The 12,891-nt window shown below is 37.8% G+C and overlaps 1 protein-coding gene across 1 annotated transcript; it reads left to right on the top strand.

The window, feature by feature from the left end:
* Window positions 1-490: 490 nt before the first annotated feature.
* On the top strand, window positions 491-12,225 carry LOC112503202. The gene is made up of 2 exons (XM_025107273.1): window positions 491-1,413; window positions 11,874-12,225. Exons 1-2 carry the CDS (start codon window positions 643-645, stop codon window positions 12,003-12,005), a joined length of 903 nt encoding a protein of 300 aa, XP_024963041.1. The 5' UTR covers window positions 491-642; the 3' UTR covers window positions 12,006-12,225.
* Window positions 12,226-12,891: the final 666 nt, after the last annotated feature.

The following is a 12,891-nucleotide window of genomic DNA, read 5'->3' on the forward strand; positions in this document are numbered from 1 at the left end:
TTATATAATTCAACATAAATAATTACCAAAATCAATTTTTTATTAAAGATCATATTCACAACCATCATAATTTTTTAATAAAAGATCTTATATGACATTAATAAGAGAATTTAACTAAAATGACTATTTCCTTCATGTAAATTGGTCTTCTAACAATTTCTTTTTCCGGTTAAACCAAATGTCATTGCTTCGACAATATTCAATTCTATAATAATATGTATTTCGTTAAAAAACAAAAAATTCGAATTCATTCAGTTTACTGTTGCAATTGCAAATCTAGTAATCTCAATTATATATTTATGTTGAATTTGAATTTTTTTTTTAGTCAAATCTGTAATATTAAAAACTTAGATATTATAAAAGCAATGATATTTAGATAAACCCAATAGAGATGGTGTGGGTCGATTCTCTATTAATAAATCCATAAAAAAAAAAAAAAAATCTTTAAGAAATCGTCCTCTTAATAGCGACAGGTGTTGAAATTATTGATGTATTTTGGGTGGGCAATCCATCCTTTTGCTTGTCTGGAAGGATAGCAGGCAGACCTGTTTTTGTTTCTGGGTTACCACTCGTTTCCTGTCTTCCCCCATCTTCTACACCTTCATACAGCTAGGGTTTTGATTTCAAAAACACCAGTTCATCATGGATGTAGAATTAAACGATTGGGAGGTTCTCCCCAATTCAGAGGACTCCACCTCCCTTCAGAATACCAGCTATTTGGAGGGAATCGAACGCGACTCTGAAGGCATAATACGATCTGATTATTTCTCCCTTGATTCTCGCAACAAGTATGCCGGAACTCAGGTTGAAGACGTTACTGACGGTATTTCCGTTGAGTCGGACAATCCTAGTTGGATTGATCCCGCATGTGACACTCGTTATTCGACAACCAAGGAGATGGGGGAGTTTTGGAGCACCGATGGTTCTTCTGATGATGGCAAATATGTTGAATCGGAAGCCAACAACAAGGAACTGGATATTGGTGAAACTGGAACAAGGCAAGTGGCTTATGATGGAAGTGCATCTGTTGAGATGGACAAATCGTGGTCTGATTCAGGCGAAATTGAATCTAAAACAAGAAACTATGAAAAAATGGATGTGGATACATATGATGATGACATGAAGATCCATGAGCCTTCAGGTGAACAGAAGATCATACAAGCAAGAGACCAAGGAGAGAATGAAGATGTGTTGATTGAAACTAGGAAAGCAGATAGTGAAGAAAGGAACAGGGTAGCGGTCTGGTGGAAGCTTCCATTCGATTTGTTGAAATATTGTCTATATAGGGCTAGCCCGGTATGGACTCTCTCTGTGGCAGCTGCAATGATGGGTGTTGTAATTTTGGGACGCAGATTGTATAAAATGAAGCGAAAGAGCAGGACTTTGCAGCTTAAGGTCACCGTGGATGATAAGGTCGGTTTACCTTTTTGTTTGCTGCTTCAGTATATTATTCTTCTGCTGTATTGCTGAAATATCAATATTTGAGGTGCCATTTATCTCACCTTCATGTATACTTTTATTTCAAATGCTAATTACCATCTAGCCATTGGATGAAATTGTCCAGTAGTGTAGGGCTGCTTTTGGTACATGGGATGGGACAAGACAGGAAACTCAAGAACTCACTGTCCCACGTTTGGCGCGACATGGGACATCCCACGTTTGGCGCGACATGGGACAGGGACAACATGGGACAAAAAATGTTTTTTCTTGTTCCACTAAAATTGGTGGAACAAGATGGGAGAAAATGAGACAGAAACTAAAATATTACTAATCTATCATAGTTCGATATATAACCTTAATATGGTATTTGTTTTAATGGTCATGACGCTAGTTTCGGCGGCCACCTCCACCTCCACCTCCACCTTCTCTTTCACTACAACATCCTCCAACGCCTCCACAACCACCGTTCACCAAGTCCATCGCCACCTCTACCATAGTTGGCCACTAACCACCACCGTCCATTGCCACCACCACTACCGCCGTTCGCCACCTCCAACTCCTCTTCTACTACAACAATCTCCTTCACCACCGTCCATTGCCACCTTTACAACCACCGTCGGCCATCGACCACCATCACCCATTACCACCAACACTACCAAATCCTCCTATACCGCAACAACCTTCTCCATGACCTCCACAACCACCGACCACCACTGTCCATTGTCACCTCTATAACCACCATTGACCACCGACCATCACCGTCCATTGCCACCGCCACTACCACCCCTCTAACTCCTCCTCTACTGCATTGCAACAACCTCCTCCACGACCTCCACAACCACCATCGACCACCACCATTCATTGCCACCTCACCTCCACCATAATCAAACTACTCCACCATACTACCATCAATTAGGGCTGTAAACGAACCGAACGAACATGGACAGAGGCTTGTTCCTGTTCATTCTTTTAACTTAACCAAACAAACGAACGAACACGAACGGTAAACGAACTAAAATCTTTGTGTTCGTGTTCGTTCTTAGAAATCAGGTGTGTTCGTGTTCGTTTATGTTCGTTCATGTTCGTTCGTTAACATGCTAAACGAACGAACATAAATGAACGGGCTAAACGAACATAAATAAATATTATTTGAATTCAAAGTAAATAAACAAAAGATTATATATTAAATTTAGTATATAAACGAACGAATATAAACGAACAGTAAACAAACGAACGTTCACGAACATAAATGAATGAACGGGACTCTTGTTCATGATCGTTCGTTTAACTAAACGAACAAAAAAAATTGTTCATGTTCGTTCATTTATTAAATAAACGAACTTCCCGCCGAACGGTTCATGAATGGTTCGTTGAACGTTCGGTTCGTTGAACGTTCGGTTCGTTTACAGCCCTACCATCAATTATATCATTTTTTTCATTCAACTTTGATACCGTTATATATGTACATATTCATTTATTGGAAAATTGTGTACAAATATTATAAATTAAATTCGTTAATTATTTACTTTATTTGTGTTAATTATAACTATTATATAATATTTAAAATCATCAAATAACTTTTGGGGGTAGCTTGTCTAGTTCTGTCCCTTCTCGTCCTAGTCATACCAAACACCAGAGATACTCTTGTTCTGTCCGGTCGTGGCCCGTCCAGTCGTGTCCAATCCTATCCTATTGTCCTGTCCAATCATGTCTGCGTACCAAACGCTGTCTAGGTGAACAGTGACGATATGAGTTATTCAATAAAAGCATGTAATACTGACCTTGCTGTAGGATTTGTAGTTGGTTATATTTCTGAAGTTTTATAGTATGTAATTGTCGAGTTCAAAAGACCAACTAAGGCCTTGGTTTTAAATGAGACCTTGCCTCTCCGTTAAAAAATCACTTGGTTGGATCAACTATATCATCTTATGTTAAGAGAAGGATAAAATTGTACAATTGTGGGTTTTGAAGAGAAAAAGTTCTACCTGATAATGAAGGGGAGTGATTAGAGAATGTAAATGGATTTCTTGATTTATTTAAAAAAATATGAAATTCGTTTAATTCTTTGGTTTCATGAATTGACTACTATGAGACATGGACATACATATATATCTCAATTGTCAACTGGTGAATGGGTGATACCAATTTCATGAATTATAAAGAAATTGATTAGTAGACTTGCTTCAACTTTTCTGACATTATTTACATAATATGTAATTATGTATAAATAAAAACAAGCATAAAAAAATACTTGATTAATTACAAGAACATTGTTTGTCTTAGTGGTACATTACAAGTATAATCTGCCAACCAAATAACCTTGTAGTCATACGACTACTAATATGTATTTTGGATTGGTATACTCCATAATAAATTGGTAGGCACAATATAGATAAGGCACGAAGTCTAGGAAAACTTAATAGAATTGTATGATACAAGTGTGTTGGTAGGTACAATGAGTCGATGACAATTTATATGTGATTACAATTTGCTAATGCTCTAATGGGTTTCATTGTGTGCTTCATGAATAAAAGGAAAGGTTCAGTTTTGTCCACTATGCCATACACATACATTTAGGGGTGAACATGAAAAACCAAGAACCAAGCTGGCTGCCTTTAACCATATGAAATCTTGAGTGGTATGGTTTCAGTCATTTTTTCGGTAAAAGGGTACAATCTCCCTTTGGTAAGACGAAGAGGGACAAGAGGTTCTTCATAGTAAAGACTAAAGACAACCGTAACTTAGGTTTTGGTTTTAGTGGTTTTAAACCAAAATCATCGTGAATGAAACCAAATATTATCAATACTCAAATTGATGAATTGATATTGGGGATCAAAGGATATCCCATACAAACAAGGTTTTGTATCTAGGTTCCATGATTCAAAATACGTGAGAGATCAAGGAATAAGGATGATGTAACTGTTAGGCACTGATTCCAAGCCCAAACCCATCAGGGTTATTAGGGTTGTTAATAAATATGAGAGAGGGGAGGATAGGGTAGGCAAAAATTAGTCTCTTTCACATTTGGGAGAGAACATGGCTCTTCGAAATCCAGGATATGTCTCTGTAATTGTCATTTTCAAGTGGAATTCAGTACAAATCCTTTGGTTCTTATCATTGGTATCAGAGCCTATGATTTTGGCAGCCATGCCCCCTAAAAACCAAGGAGAACGGATCGATTCATTGGTAGAAACTGTCTAGGCGATGGAAGGAAAATTGGAATCGGTGGATTCTGGACTCCAATCTGTGAGGAACAATATCCAAATAATTTGCACTCCGTATGCCGTGAACACCAAAAGGATGGAAGGTCTTGATCGAGGAATCCATCATTGCATTATGTGTTTGGAAAACTACATAAACTTTTTATTTGGTGTCATTTTAATTGTTTTGACGAAACTTCAAATGATATATTTTGTTATAAAAAATAATTATTCTATTATAATTTAATAAATTACATAAATTAATTAAAATAAACAACTCATCAGGGGTAAATTGGTCATTTTACTTGTTCTGTTCTCTCTAGTTTTATATTACCAAACGTTGAACAATTGTTCTGTCCTATCATGTCTTGTCTGGACACCAAACACGCCCTCATGGCAAAAGGGGAGAATGTTGGTTGATGGCCGTTGGAAACTACCATCATCATTGCTGGCACCATGGCCATCACCGTTGTTGCCACCGTTGTTATCACTACTGTTGTTGCCGCCATTGTTACCACCACCAACGCTCATTGATCAATTCCAATTTGATTTTTTCCCATCTTGAGGACAAGGTTCTTTGGGGGCGGGGTAATGTTAGGCACCGATGTCTGTTTGTTTGGCAGGATTGTTTTTTAGGGATTTTGATTTCATAGAGGGATTTGGATTGGAATGGATTTGAAATCATTGGTGTGTTTGGTTTGTAGGATTTGGAATGGAATTGGATTTCATTATTTATAGAAAAAATTATAAAAATAATTGAATTGCATTTAATTGATTATTAAAAAACAAATGTTTTTAGTATTTTTTAAAACCTCAATCCTACGAAATCCCGTGAAATCCCAAGCACTATCTAAGGATTTCAAAATCCTATGTTTGAAGGATTTCAATTAAATCCTAGGATTTCAAATCTAGATAATCCAACAAACCAAACATGGGATTGGAATGGATTTGAAATGCAAATCCCCCCAAATCCATTCCATTCCTTCAAACCAATCGGGAGAATAGGGGCAGAAATTAGTGACTCTACCACATTTTGGAGAGAACCTGGCTCTCGAAATCCAGGATATGTCTCTGTAATTGTAGAGTTGGATAAAAGGCGGGGTGATTAAAGTGTAGAGTTGTCAGGTAAGGATTGTGTGACAACAAAGTCCAACTAAAACTTAATGTGAAATTCTACAAGGTAGTCATCAAACCAACAATGTTGTATAGGTCGGAGTGTTGGCAACGAGAAAGACATATGAAAGAAAGTTGGAAGTTGTAGAAATGAGGATGTGTAGGTGGACTTGTGGCCAGGCCATGTTGAACATGATATCGAATGTGGTCTTTTGGGCAGAGTTTTGAGTTGCGCGTATAATAGATAAATTAAGGGGATGACAACACCGGTGAGTTGGATAGAAAGTATGACAGTTGCGAGGGTGAGGACGAGGGGCATGCCAAGGAGAACATGAGAGGAGCAGGAGAGCAATTAAGGAGGGATATGGCGGGCCTAGACGTTTCTGAGGACGTTACTTTTGATAGGAGTGCTTGGAGACCCAAGACTAGGCTAAGAGACTATGTGGGGACCTGTTGCTAACATGGACGGGAGGAGGGAAGTTTGGAGAAGGTAGAGGGTGGGCAGGGGGCATAGAGGTGACACTTGGGTTAGTAGAGCTGTTGGAAGATTAATTCAATTTGCAGTTTTTCTAGGTCTGGTATAATCAAATAAGGAGAGTTAATTCTCCGGTTGGTTTCCTGATTTTTAGTTAGATAGGTTGTGAGTTTGTTATCCAACGTATTTATCTTTTTGCCTCTTCAGATTAGGTTGTACTGCCTATATAAGGCATGTGTTTGATTCAAATAAATAACACAAGTGGCTGAGTAATTGTTTAGCTTCTCTGTTTATTTCAATATTTCCAACAATCTGGTATTAGAGCCAGGTTCCCTTCTCTTTGTCAAATATGGTAGCAAACCTATCTACAGTCAATCTGCATCACCATAGATTCCAGTCTTCAAAGGTGCCTCACATCAAAATGAAGACGTTGTTTAGGTCTCGAGATTTTTGGGAATTAGTCGAGAATGGGGGTACCGGAGGAAGTGATGATGATGCAAAACAGAAGGAGAATCAGAATAGGGATGCTAAAGCGCTATTTCTCATCCAACAAAAGCAGTGGATGAGACGATTTTTTCTCGCATTGCAGCAGCAACCACAACAAAGCAAGCTTGGTCAATCTTGAAAACTGAATTTCAGGGTTCTTCAAAAGTAATTACTGTGAAGCTTCAATCCTTTTGTTGTGAGTTTGAAACCGCCGGTATGAAAGGAAATGAATCTGTTCAATAGTACTTGGCACATATTTCTTCTCTAGTAAGTTAGATGAGGACCTATGGAGAAGTAATTGCTGACGAAACTATAGTTCCTAAAGTTTTGAGAAGTCTATCCCCTAAGTTTGTTCATGTCGTGGCTGCAATTAAGGAATCAAAAGATCTGTCAACGTTCTCCTTTGATGAACTAATGGGCTCTCTGCAAGCTCATGAAGTGAGGATCAACAGATCAATAGAGAAAGTTGAAGAAAGGGCATTTCAAATCAAAGATGAAGGCGAATCCTCTGATTTCAGAGGAAGAGGACGTGGTCATGGCAGTTTTTGAGGAAGGGGAAGAGGTCGTAACTCTATGGTCCAGTGCTCTCATTGTAAGAAGTATGGACACAGTGAGAAGATCTGATCTGTTGGTCTAAACCTGAAAAAGCCAATTTTGCAGTAGAAGAAAAAGAAGAGGATTACTTGTTCATGGTGTACACGACTGAAGGTTTGCATACGAGTGACGTTTGGTACCTAGCGGGTGATCTTGGTACATGACTGATAGTAGGTATTTCTTGTTATTTACCGATGATTTCAGCCGGATGAGTTGGGTTTATTTCTTGAAATTAAAGTCCGAGATATTAGAATATTTCAAGAAGTTCAAAGCTTTATCAGAAAGACAAAGTAGAAAATTCTTGATGGTGTTGAGGACAGATCGAGGTGGTGAATTTACATCAAGTGAATTCATTACCTTTTGTGAAGAACAAGGCATAAAACGGGAACTAACAGCCCCTTATACTCTGGAGCAGAAGGAGGTAGCAAAAAGGAAGAACCCGGACTGTGGTAGAGATGGCAAGATCATTGATGAAGTCAAATGGTCTTCCAAATTTTTTTTGGGCAGAAGGTGTGGCAACAACAATTTACCTTCTCAATCTGTCTCCTACTAAGGACGTTCTAAATCAAACACCATATGAAGTATGATATGGTAATAAGCCATCGGTAAGTGGAAGTGTGTGTTATGACTTGAAAATAGGAGATAAACACAAGATGGAAGATAAGTCACAAAAATATATATTTTTGGGTTATTGCTCTAACTCTAAAGCTTACCGTCTTTTTGATCTTGTAAGACAATGCTCAAGTGTTAGCAGAAACGTGGTGTTTGGTGAACGGGCAGCCTGGAGATGGAAGAGTGATGATGAAAGATCATAGAGCAATAACTGAAGATGGTGAAGACGAAACTGAAAGAGCAAATGAAAATAGCTTCCAGAATGTGACACCAAGTAGATCTGCAAGTGGCAGTGGCTACACCGCCTTAAGATCCTCAGTACAGCTCTCCATCCGAAGAATCTGATATCAGTAGATCAGCTGCAAATGCTGAGTCACAGCTGCGCAAAGTAAACGTGGTCACATTCCTCGACGGAGATTTGACATTGAGGGGGAGGATGGCACCAACATGGTGTTGTTTGCTGGAAATCCAACAACGGTAGAAGCAAAGGAAAGACAAGAATGGATTCAAGCGATGAAAGAGGAGCTGAAGTCCATCCAACATAACCAGACTTGGGAATTCACGGATCTTCCCAAGGGCAAAAATACCATTGGTTTGAAATGGATCTTCAAAACCAAGTTCATGCCTGATGGAAGCATTCATAAGCACAATGCGAGATTAGTAGCAAGAGCATACACCCAAAAACACGGCATTGATTATGAAGAAACGTTCTCATCGGTAGCACGCTTTGAGACGATTTGTATCATTCTGGCCTTAGCTGCACACAAACAGTGGAGGGTGTATCAATTTGATGTCAAATCAGCCTTTTTTAATGGCGATCTACACGATGAAGTGTATGTAAGTCAGCCCCTGGGTTTCGAAGACCCAAGCAAGCTAAGCAAAGTTCTTCGATTGAAAAAATCATTGTACGGTCTTAAACAAGCTCCAAGAGCTTGGTATAGCAAGATTGATGAGTTTTTTTTAAATGATGGATTTAAAAGGAGCGTAAATGAGCCAACCTTGTATGTTAAGAAACAAGGTGCGGATGATCTTTTAATAGTGAGCCTTTATGTTGATGACATGATTTATACCAGTTCTTCAAGTCAGCTAATTTCTGGATTCAAGAGCTCTATGAAGTCGAAGTTTGAGATGACAGATTTGGGTGAGCTGCATTACTTCTTAGGAATGGAAGTGATACTAACAAGTGAAGGAATATTTCTGTCTCAAAAAAGGTATATAGAAGACACTTTGAAGATGTACAACATGTCATGGTGTAAAAAGGAAGCCCCACCAATGAATGTCAACGAGAAACTACAATATGAAGATGGAACCGAGCATGCTGATGGTGGGCAATATCAGAGTCTGATTGGATGACTGCTTTACATGACTCATTCGAGGCCTGACATCAGCTTCACAGTTGGTGTTCTTTCTTGGTTTATGCATCAACCTACCAAGCATCACCTTGGTGCTGCAAAGAGGGTCTTGAGGTACTTGGCTGGATCAAAAGAGTTGGGTATTTGGTATAAAAGATCTAGCCTATTCAGCTTAAAAGGTAGCAGTGACAGTGACTGTGGAGGTGCCGTTGATGCTAGGAGCACCACTGGGAACTGTTTTTTTCTTGGGTCAAGTGTTGTTTCATGGAGTTCGAAAAAAAAAGCTACCGTTGCCCTTTCATCTATAGAAGTTGAATATGTGACTGTAACGGCTGCTATTGCTTGTCAGGCGGTGTGGCTGAGAAGAATGCTGTGAGATTTGAATCAAGAGCAGAATAGTGCTACTGTTCTATACTATGATAACAAGTCTGCAATTATGCTGTCCAGAAATCCAGTCTTTCATAGCAGAACAAAGCATATAGAAATCAAACATCATTTTATTCATGAGTTGCTAAGCGAAGGGGAAGTTCAGTTGTAAGGGTGTACGACAGATCAGCAAACAGCAGATCTGTTTACTAAGAGCTCGACAAGGAAGAAGCATGAAGAGTTATGTGGAGAGCTTGGGTTGTGCAAATTCGAATGAAGGGGGAGTGTTGGAAGATTAATTCAATTTGCAGTTTTTCTAGGTCTGGTATAGTCAAATAAGGAGAGTAAATTCTTCGGTTGGTTTCCTAATTTTTAGTTAGATAGGTTGTGAGTTTGTTATCCAACGTATTTATCTTTTTGCCTCTTCAGATTAGGTTGTACTTCCTATATAAGGCATGTGTTTGATTCAACTAAATAACACGAGTGGCTGAGTAATTGTTTAAGCTTCTTCTCTGTTTGTTCCAACAAGAGCCTCATGTTAGATACAAACTTGTTTTCATTTTTCTAATTTTCACGTCTTATTTAACTGTATGTCGATCTTTGTTTTCTTCATGGTCTAGTAGTTGACTGCATTCTACTTTGTGATTCCCTGTTTGTTTTATCTTATGTCCTCCCGTGTTCTTGCTTTGCTTTTAGTTCACTGTACCTGTTGCGTTGTTGCATATAGTTTTATGTACTTTTTTCACCTGTCTCCTTGTATTTTTGTTTTTGTTATACAAGTCGAAAGGTTTTAATGGAAACAACCTTTCTCCCCATTGGGGTAGAGGCAAGGTCTGGCTACATCCTATCCCCTGGACACAACCTCTGTGTGTGATATACTAAATTCATTTGATTATATTAATCTGTAATAGAAAAAAAACCGCAATCTGCAAAGGCTCAAATCACGAAACCGCCATGGTTTTGGTTTGTTAGCAGTTTCCATCTCCAAAAAACTGAAGGTCCTTGTTTTGTCTTGAAAAATCAACCGGAAGTGAATGATATTCCCTTTTAGATATCATAAGCATACATGTACCATATAGGGATATGCATAGTTGTTTATATGCTACTTTTTGTCTCGTGAAAATCACAACATTTGACTTGGCATCGTTGTATACCAACATGATAATTAAGAAAGATGTAAGTGGTTTCATAAACTTTGATTAAGATCTATTTCATTCAAGATGGTAAAGCTTTGTGGGTTCCACCATTAGGAGTTGTAGTCTTCAAATGTAGAAGAGAAGGTGTTTATGCAACTGTTTTATTACAATTTATCTTCCTTGTTTTGCTTTTCTTTATTCCTGGGTAAAAACTAAACGTAGTCTCTTGCTGTTTGCTTTTGTATGTGTGTTTGGGGGTTGGGTGAGTTCGTTTTAAGCATCGTAATTGAAATCAAAGCCTTTTCATCTCATCCTTTTGATTAGCATGGGGATGAGCCATCTTCATGTCGGCCAATGTATTTCTGTATCTTAGTACTTTACTATGAAATCTAGTTTTTTGGATGATCATGATGAGGTGGTGAACAGTGAGGATATTATTCATCCATCAAGATTGAGATGGATATGCCTCATTTGACAGTTAATGAAATTAATTACTTCCTCTATTGTTAGAGGGTAGAATTGTCATTTACGTAATTAAAAAGTGTGCCTTTTTCACATTCATTTTGGGGCAGATGAAGTATACTGCATGAAATAAAACATCAAGTGAAGCTAAATGCTTCCAAAGGAGAGGCAGTTCTATTCGATATTGTGAAACAAGTACAAAAAAAGTGGAGAGTGTACTTATTACAAACCCTTGTTATGCTGAAAGCTTGCTTTACCTTTTTGCTTAGGCATGGTGATCACAATTTTATTCCTGCGACTGAATGCATGCTTATTGCAGCTGAATAGTTTGCCATTTTTTTTGGCTCTGGAGAATTTGCTCATGATCACATTACAACCTCCGATCTGGATAAAAATCTGATGTCTCCAAGACTCCCTGTCCACCAATCCAGTGGAGAGAAAAAAACATGAATTGAATAAATTTATATTAAAATAAAATAATCACATGGTTTCACGCGGTTTTTATTCATCAAATCTATGACCATATTAACTGTCTTGTGTTTCATTCATTCCATCTTAGCTCACAGAATCTTGTGTTATATACATTCTTTACATGTATCTGATACTGAGAGATATGTTGTATATATTGTGTGTACAGAAGGTATCTCAGTTTATGAGCCGAGCTGCACGACTCAATGAAGCATTCTCAGTAGTGAAGCGGGGTCCCATCATTCGGCCATCGTTGCCAGCTGCTGGGATTGCTCCCTGGCCCATGATGGCTTTAAGATGAAAGTAAATGTTGGAAAATAGGTAAAACATATATATGGTGTGGTTCTGCTATAATGCTTTTGTATGGCTGTGTGATATAAAGCTTTGCATTAACTTGCCCTGTCGCTATTGTAACATTCCAATACTATGTGTGTGATCTTTAACCATTATGTGGTTCTGTAACAGTTAAATCATGAGCTGTTGCTACTATCTCTCAAGTTCATAAGACTCTTTTTTGGGAACCCGAACCCGAACCTGAACCTGAACCTGTGACCTCTCTGGAGAAAACGTAATCCCAACTACTTTATAATTTACCCGAAATGACTGAGTGTTTTAACAGTTGATTGTTATTCATCAAATCTAATTTTGTTGGGGATCAACAACGCCAAGATTTTATTATGTATGATTAGTGGAAGATTGTGTGAAGGGTTTAATAGCTGTTCATTACCTTTTCGTTAATGTGATTAAATCATCTTATGCAAGTAAGACAACTAGGAGTGGATTTAGGATTTTTTTTTTAAACTATCTGTTGATTTCGAGAGATTTCTATGTTTTTTGGTTGATTTTAAGGATTTTTTATATTTTTTAGATGATTTCAAGACTTTCTCCATTTTTTTTGGTTGATTTAGAGGCTTTTTTGGATTTTTGTTTAATTTCAAAAGAAGATATTTTGGTTGATATTTTTCTGATTATTTTCATCATTGGTAAATATAATTTTTTTTGGTTTTTGCAATTAACGGTAGTTTTCAGTTGATCAATCAAATGATACGTTAATAAAAACTAGAAGCGTGCTCGTGTAATGCAGCGAAATACATCGTGATTTTAATATTTTATTTTATTCTTTATCTCAGTCGATGTTATAATATGGCTTTATGTGATTTTAAGAAAGCGATGATGTTTTTATTTTT

This window comes from Cynara cardunculus, unplaced genomic scaffold (genome assembly GCF_001531365.2).
Source record: "Cynara cardunculus var. scolymus isolate 2C unplaced genomic scaffold, CcrdV1 Un_Scaffold_2677, whole genome shotgun sequence".
Classification (NCBI taxonomy): Eukaryota; Viridiplantae; Streptophyta; class Magnoliopsida; order Asterales; family Asteraceae; genus Cynara; species Cynara cardunculus.

Excerpts from the sequence above, each read along its gene's own strand:
- LOC112503202 (XM_025107273.1), top strand. The coding sequence starts at position 643 with ATGGATGTAGAATTAAACGATTGGGAGGTTCTCCCCAATTCAGAGGAC. Across the intron at positions 1,414-11,873 it reads AGGTCACCGTGGATGATAAG|AAGGTATCTCAGTTTATGAG; the intron begins GTCGGTTTACCT and ends TTGTGTGTACAG.